The sequence below is a fragment of the Mustela lutreola genome, chromosome 14 (genome assembly GCF_030435805.1).
Source record: "Mustela lutreola isolate mMusLut2 chromosome 14, mMusLut2.pri, whole genome shotgun sequence".
NCBI lineage: Eukaryota > Metazoa > Chordata > Mammalia > Carnivora > Mustelidae > Mustela > Mustela lutreola.
Window position 1 is genome coordinate 71,894,015 of NC_081303.1, and position 8,323 is coordinate 71,902,337.

At 42.7% G+C, this 8,323-nt stretch overlaps 1 protein-coding gene across 1 annotated transcript; it reads left to right on the plus strand.

Annotated features, from left to right (window-relative positions):
• Positions 1-777: 777 nt before the first annotated feature.
• LOC131815033 (olfactory receptor 10J1-like) lies at positions 778-7,940 on the plus strand. Its single transcript, XM_059146623.1, has one exon. The coding sequence runs from the start codon at positions 5,679-5,681 to the stop codon at positions 6,609-6,611; it is 933 nt and encodes a 310-aa protein (XP_059002606.1). The 5' UTR covers positions 778-5,678; the 3' UTR covers positions 6,612-7,940.
• Positions 7,941-8,323: the final 383 nt, after the last annotated feature.

The window sequence follows — 8,323 nt, forward strand, 5'->3', positions numbered from 1 at the left end:
TATAGTACAACGCAGTTTATAGTATATATATCTCAATATAGTTTATATAGTTCCATAAGTTTAACTTGCATCTAATTAAGCCTTTAGAACTGACTTCCAATTTTTGGTAAATACAGGGCATAGAAAGAGAAATGGCCTGATGCATGAATGATATCCTGAAGGTGAGGTTTTGACCTGGTTCTTAAACATGACCATGAAATAAAAAAATTGGGTAGAGGATGGTGGAATGTTCTAGACCACAGATGCTGAAAGGAGGAACATTTTGCGCCCCCCCAACAGGTATGGACCACACTTAGAGACATTTTTGGTTTCCCCTCATATGCTGCAGGGGGGAGAGAGGATGCTGGGGCACCTAGAGGGTGGAGGCCAGGGGAGCTCTGTCTTATAACAGGAGGGACACCCTTCCCCCCACCACACCATAAAACGTATCAGGCCACTGAGGACAACAGTACCACTGTTGAGGGACCCTGATGTGGGCTCCAAGAGCCTTTGAAGATTCCACAACCGATCGCAATGCACAGTGACCATCTGAACGCTGACACCACACTACACATACCAGAGGGAAGGCAAATGCTTATGTGGGGAAGGATCACAATACATGGCTAAGAGGACAAATGAGCAGGATGTAAGGAAGTTTGTGTGGTATGACCTCATACTATTGGAAAGGAGAAAGAACCATGGAAACACGTCATTCCATGTTTGCTGTTAATGATTGGTTTTCTCTGCATTAAGGTGTGTGTGTCCATTTATACACATATACACACACCTTAATGCAGAGAAAACCAATTAGAGAATCAGTCACCAAAATATTAATAGTGTGGGTATTAATTGTGTGTGGTATATTTCCAAGCTGGAAATCATGAGTGATTTATGTAATCTTTTTTTCCCTTTTTTTTCTGTGTTTTCTACGGTGAACACATATTACTGTTTTCAGCCAAGAGGAAACAGAATGGTTTTAGCAAGAAAGTTCTTAGTCTGGGTGGAAGACCCATACTGCAATCCCCTTTTGCAGCGCAGAGCTGAGATGGCTCCTCAGACATCTTCCTTGTGCCCAGAGAACCTTGATGGAGATGGCCACACTGATCCAGAAACTAAAGGAACTAGAGCACAGAGCGGCTGTGCCATTCTCTCTCCAGCAAGATCCAAGAATGAATGAAAGGGAGCACGAGGAATGGGCCCAACAGCAGCCTCTGCCTTTCCAAGTGTGGGAGGCAGGTGTCCCTCGATGGGACCTAGACTAAGCCTTAAGGAGACTGGCTATGGGCCAAGCCTGGACAAGAGAAGCCCTGGAGGCCATACTCCTCTGTGTACCCTGATTGGATCTGGATAAGTTGCAGGAAGTTTTCTGTTCTCTGATCCTAAAGGACTAGAATTTAGGGTCTTCTCTTTGTAAGCTTGTCCAGTGTTTCCATGGTTTTAATAGACTAAACCCAACGCAGTATTGATTTCTGAAACCCTAAAAGTCCCCAACAGTGAGGAAACAAACAAAAGTATCTCCCCCATCGGCTACCCAAGTTCCTAACGAAGCTCTTGAGACAAGCCCTAGGGTTCTCTCATCCTTAGCTCTTGGTACCCCAGAGGGATTTTCATAAGGATGGTCCCAGGAGAACTGGCATGAGGGATTACCTTCTCTTGGGGAAAATAAATATACAAAGCTCCTAAAATCCGGAGTTTAAGCGATGGCATTTTTTCCTGGGCTACTTCTCAAGCCAAAGGAACCAAGGACCGATCTCAACTTCAAGAAATACAGCAATGATTTGAGGTTTTCTCTGATACTGTAGAAAGCTGAATTTTCCTTACTTTGTAGGTTTTAGCTTCCCTTGTAAATGGCTCTTGAACACAAGGTGTTTTTACCAGCTTCCTCTGAATAGATTCAGCCCTTTCAATGACTTTTAAAAATCACTATCTGGAAAGTGATTCCTTCTTCCTTTTGCCAAGGTCAGAAACAGTGACTGGCTGTGGGCAGAAGTAAGTGAAAATGGGATACAATGTGTGTTTTCTAAATTCTTAGTATTTTTCCTCCAAGTTTTTCATTATTTTTTGGTTGTATTGATTCTCATGCCATTAATATTACATTTCTTCATGCTCATCTTGCTGTGGTAACGGATTCAAGGACACAAAATATAGCAGGGACAAGATAATAATCTTCCACTACCGAACTGAAAAGGAAATAGGATAATATGGGGAGGCGGCAAGTCACAGGGAGACAGAGGTTGAGTCAACAGAAAGTGATGTTTTCTAAGAATTAAGGTTACTCAACAATAGAGTTGATGATAGTATATCTATATGGATCTGTATGAGGGAGTGTGCACTGCTGGTCATAAAGATATAGCTCTATTGCACCGTTACGAGGATATTCAAGATTTATCAGTAAGTGAAAAAAGCTAGTTGTGATTTGGTATGTACAGTTTCATTTGTGTTACGTTGATATGATATGGAAATATGCACAATTGTAGTTAGAAAATTTCTAGACAGAAAATTTTAAAAGACACAAAGACATGAGTCATGTTTACCCCCGGACCAGAGAATGCAAAGCATAGGAAGAGAAAACTAACTTTCCCGTTTATACCCTTTTGTACAGATGGCTGTTTTTCCCTGAAAGCATTTTTATAATATAAAATCTTCGTTTTATTTTTTAAGTAAACTTGGTATATTAAAAAAAAAAAAAAAAAAGAAGGGGATGCTAACTTGTAAGATCATTAATTTCCAATCATTGGAAAGACTGAAGCAGAATTTGGGGGACTATTTTTGAGGAATGTTTGCTTTTAAAATTACCTCCTACTGCTAAGGTCCTGCGACTCCATTATATTAAAGGACTTCAAACCACCAAGCACATAGGCTTTCCCAGCTTGCTTCTCGTTGGAAAGACTTGAATAATGAAATGAGTAAGATTAACCCCTTGCCCAGGATTGCTTGTCAGGTCTAAGCAGGACATCATTATCATTTCTTTACAACGAAATATTTTAACTGTTTTTTTTTCAGGGTAGAGAGATATTTTTGGCTAAAGATCCAGAATCCAAGAAAACAGCAAGTGGTGTAAAATATTTTTCTTCTTGGTGACATGGATTCCATAGAAGTAGGCTGCCATTTTGTTTCTGTTGTCATGACCTAACTAGCCTGGTGTTAACATTCATCAGATCTTTGCCCTCTTGGTGAGCCCTCGTTTTCCTGAGGGGGCGATGAGTGCAGAAAGGAACGCACGAGCTCAATTTAATCTTTTTTTTTTTTTTTTCTCTATCATTGCTTATCTTCTCATCCCCCTTGGCAGAGGTAGGGATTGATTTTCCAGTTATATAAGATTGGGGTTTTATCTTGTTCAGTAACACATCATGAATCTCAGTTAAATAGCAGCTGTTTCAAGACTAGCCTATCACCACATATCAAAGGAAAATGAACACATATGTTGCTCTCCATTTCCCTCTATATTTTGAACATATTTTATATTTTTCTATTCTTCAAAATCCTCAGTAAGGAAATTCCAAAATTTGCATCCCATTGTGGCGATAGGCAGAATTGAGCCTGTCTCTATTTAAAATTTTAATATCTTGTTCATCATGGAATTTTGCACTTGTTTTTTAAAAAAGATATTGCATTAAAATCATGTTCGTCTTGATCACTGAGTGTCTTTGGGGCTCTCCTAAATGCTGAGTCCAAGATGAGTATCTCACATGCCACGCCACTTCCAGCACTGTTCAGAAAGGTTTTCTTTTTCTGGTTACCATCCTCCATTAAAACTGATGGTAATTTCCTAGGGATCTGGCTGTGGGAGCTCAGACCTACTATGTTTACCTTTTCTCCTTGATCCTCTCTGCAACCTTGTTATTGAGTCTCACTGTAAGAAGAATTTAACAATTATTTTTCTCTATGTTTTGAAGAGAAATGACTAAGAAAATCTGAATTATATAAAGAGGACAAAAGGAAAAATCATTTAAGATTCTCCATTCACTATCCAGAAAAGAGTATTATTAGCATTTCAGTGTATTTATTTCCAACCCGTTTCTAATGATGTGTGTACCATTCCATGGGCTTCCTTTCATTGTTTATTTCTTCCTTTCTGTTTAATTTTTAAATATTATGACCTGTCTGTCCATCACATTTTTCAATGTCAGAACATTAGATGTTTAATAGCTCCATAGTTCCCATCATAGAGATACATTATAATTCATTATTCCCTTAGTTATTTACATTGTTTGGGGTATTAATTATTATAAATACCATAAAAGCTTCTTTTATATATATATCCTGATACATCTCTCTGATTATTTCTTTAAAATAAGTAATTAGAAGTAGAAGTATTAAGCCAAGGAGAATGGATGTTTATGGTTACTAATATGCTAATATTGCATTTACTTATCAAGGTCAACATGGTAAAATTTTTCTGGTTTCCCAAATGTTTTCAAGTTTTTCCAACATTTTTTCCCAATGTAATATCATTCCCAGAGTGAGGAGAATCCTTTAATTCTCTTCAATAAAACCCAGGGGGGAAAATGTCTTCTTTTTCCTCTGTTTCAGAGCCACCATGCTGCTTCAGGCAGTTGTGGCAAAGACAATTCACACCAGCCTTAAAATGAGAAGATTGGATGTATGACTTACTAATTTTGGGCAAGCCACCAAACCCTAGGTGTCTTAGGGTACAAAATGAAGATAGTTATCAAACGGATGGGATTGGTGTGCTGTTAAATAACACATATAAACACTCTTCATAAACTAAAAAGTGCCACAAGTTACTATTCTTGTTGTTCATTATTGTTATTGTTATTATTAAACTGTTTTTAAAATGAGAGCTTGTTGGTCTTTGAAATTCCCCAGATAGTGAGGGAGGGTGTGCAAACTGGTTTTCCCAGAGGCACCCAGTTTATTATTATGAAGAAAGTAGAAGAGAACTCAGAGTTTAGTCGTGAGTCAGACCAACTGTGAAAATTCACTTCCAAGCACTGGCTGAAAACACGAAAATACACACAGTGCAGGAGAACCAACACTTAGTAATTAATCTACATGCAGAGGACATGCATCAACGGGGCCCTGCTGGTCCTGAGAGAGCTCTCTGAGCAAGAGGAGGCAATGCCAGTAGCCAAGAAAGTAGAATGTGTCTGGTTGAAAACTACTGTCAGGAGGGCAGTCAGGTTTGAAGCAGGTGAATGATTTGTGAAAAGGGTTCATGAAGAGATGTCGGGGCGTAGAACAGGGACAAAGCAGACTCTCATGTCCCCTCAGAGCAGAGAGCATTGTCCCATTTGGCAACTTGGAAGGTAAGATCTATAAGATGATCAAAATTGTGGTTTCAATGAAGTGGAAGAAGTCGGCCAGTTTGTTTTAGGTAAATAAAAATCTGAAACTGCAATTTATGAGAAAATTCTCAAACTAATACATTTTCTATTTCTTTAGCTCTAGTTGCCTCCAAACACCCATGTTCTGGCTCATGAGGAAGCCTTTTTAAGACTAGCCCGGGTGTCCTTCCTACTATCCTGTCCCATCCCTGTTTCTTCTTCTGTGCCTTTGTACAAAACTTTCCATACATGCAATTGCTTCCTGATTACGTTTTTTACCTTTTCTCTCCCAGGGCACAGGAGACCCCACACGCTGGGCATGTCTCCTGGTCCCGAGCTGGCGCGGGGCGTGGGTGTGTTCTGACTAACTGACAGACCTGAGTCTCCACTGTGTAGACCCAGCGTTTATTCATGAAGAGCAAGAACCACACAGTAGTGAGTGAATTCATTCTCCAGGGGTTTTCCAGTTTCCAAGAACACAAGATCATTCTCTTTGTGATATTTCTTCCATTGTACCTTTTCACTCTGGCTGGCAATGTCCTCATTGTGACAGTTATCAGCCTCACTCGTCACCTCCACACACCCATGTACTTCTTCCTTAGTGTGCTCTCCATCTCCGAGACCGTATACACCCTGGTCATTGTACCGTGGATGCTCTGCAGCCTTACTGGTCTTAACCAACCCATCTCCTTGGCCGGCTGTGCCACCCAGATGTTCTTCTTCCTCACCTTGGCCATCAACAACTGCTTTCTGCTCACGGCCATGGGGTACGACCGCTACGTGGCCATCTGCAACCCCTTGAGGTACACGGTCCTCATGAACAAGAGGGTGTGTGCCCTGCTCGCATGGGGGGCTCTCAGCATTGGGCTGCTTGTGGCCGTAGTTCAGATTTCCTCTGTATTTAGGCTGCCCTTTTGTGACAGAGAAGTGGCCCATTATTTCTGTGACATTCTCCCAGTTATGAAACTCTCCTGTGCAGATACCACTCTACATGACATCATTAATTTTATCATCAGCTCATTTGTTATTGTGGTCCCCATGGGGCTGGTCTTCATCTCCTACGTCCTCATCATCTCCACGATTCTCAAGATCAGCTCTGCTCAGGGCCGGAAGAAGGCCTTCGCCACCTGCGCCTCCCACCTCACAGTGGTCATTGTCCACTACGGCTGCGCCTCCATTGCCTACCTCAAACCCAAGTCTGAGAACACCAGGGATCAGGATCAGCTGATCTCGGTGACGTACACGGTCATCACCCCCCTGCTGAACCCTGTGGTGTACACCCTGAGGAACAAGGAGGTCAAGGATGCTCTTCGCCGTGCTATTAGCAAAAATCCTCTTGCCTAGGATCTACGGTAGTTGGACAAATGGCCTGTCATCTTCTGGGTATTTTGTCATCTCAAAAAATGTTTGTAGATCCTGTTATTCATTCTTTACCCAGGAAGAGGTGCAGGACGCGGTGGTAGGGCTGCAGTGACGAGCTCAGAGTTTCCCTGACTTGAAGTTCATTTTCATCGTCATGCTCCCATGCCTTCTACTAACCTCGGACATTAGCCCCGGAGGAGGCGTCAGGTGCTGCCCGGAAGGGGGAGAGCTGGGAGGGAATAACAAGCAAGAGGGTGGGCAGTTGCTGTCAGTGTGTTGATGGTGGGCACCTGGGCTATATGACACCTATTTGAAGGGAGGCGTTAAGGGAGCAACCTGAGTGTCAGGTAGATCCTGAGCTCTGAAACAGAGAGAGAGGTTGGCTGGTGCACGCACATGCTGGAAACACAGTCAGAGCTACCTTCCTACTCATCACTTTCTCCTCTGGGCAGTGACAAGAGTCACAGACCCTGACATTCCAGAAGAAAAATTCTCTGCTTTAACATTCTCACCTGCCTTGGAGACCCATGAAATTCCTTCCAGTTTTATTAAAGCTCACATTAGAACCGTTTCCGTGGTGAGTCTCATATTCACATGTTAGTAAGTAACTTGTCACACCCGACAGTGGCATTTCCCTGCAGTTAGAGACGCGCTCTGTGGGGTAACGCACGCACTGGGCTGCATTCACGAGTGTGGGGATACCTGAAGACCCTTCCTGAAATTAAGTGTATTAGCCACACCGCCCCCCCTAACGCTGGCTCTCTCAGATCCGGATAATCAGAGCATGTGGAGCCTGAGCAGAGACGTGTGTCTTACCTTCACGCTCCTCATTTCTGCGCTGCTGAACTCATTTTCTGTCAACAGTTGGGTGCCTGCGTTCAGCTCTGAGCTTGAACGCTTGTCTAAACACAGGCCGAGGTGTCTCCTAGTTCCTGATGCTGTTGCCTTCTGCAGGGGGGATTGGATTGATGTGTGAGAAAGGTGTAAGGTTTTAGGGTTATTTGGCGAGAAAGTGAGAAAGAGAGCTTGCCAAAGGTCTTACAGCCCGTAAAAGGGTGATGTTAAAAAAGAATAATAATAACGATGATGATAATCCAAATTTCCCACTCACCATCCTCTTCCTGCTCAAGGATGGCCCAAGTGTCCCCACTGAAGGTGCATTGAGAGTGCGTGTCTGACAAGCGACTTGGGATCCCTAATGGCAGAGGGACTGAAAAGAGAACCTCTCATGTTTATGAAACATTGCCTGGAAGAGTACAAGCTTGGCCTCTTCACAGCAGCTGCCTTGGGGGTGCCCTTATCCAGGTTCCATGACAGCATGGAATCCTTTCTGGGCCTGGTTCATAGGCCTGCTTCTCAGAAAGCCCCCCTGGAGACCCTCTCTTTGGGGGTCCCGCTCACAGTAGCGGCACCTTCCCGAAAGCCTCTCCCAGCAGTCAACCCATTTTTATAGATTGCAGAATTTTTGCACACAGAATCCCCATACGATTTCCCACAGCTGCCCAGGTCTTTATAGGATTGGCACCCTTACTGAAGACAGTGTGTGTTCCCCTGAGTTCCTATAGTTGGATGCTGCAGAAAATTATGGTGTAATTTTCCCAAAGTAATATTTGCAACAGTAAAGAATGTGTATTAAAGGCCCCCCATTCTTTGTCTTTTTAAAAATATAGTTTATACCATCACAACAGGGCCAG

What these genes read in the sequence shown, in the direction of transcription:
- LOC131815033 (XM_059146623.1), top strand. Translation starts at nt 5,679, where the DNA reads ATGAAGAGCAAGAACCACACAGTAGTGAGTGAATTCATTCTCCAGGGG.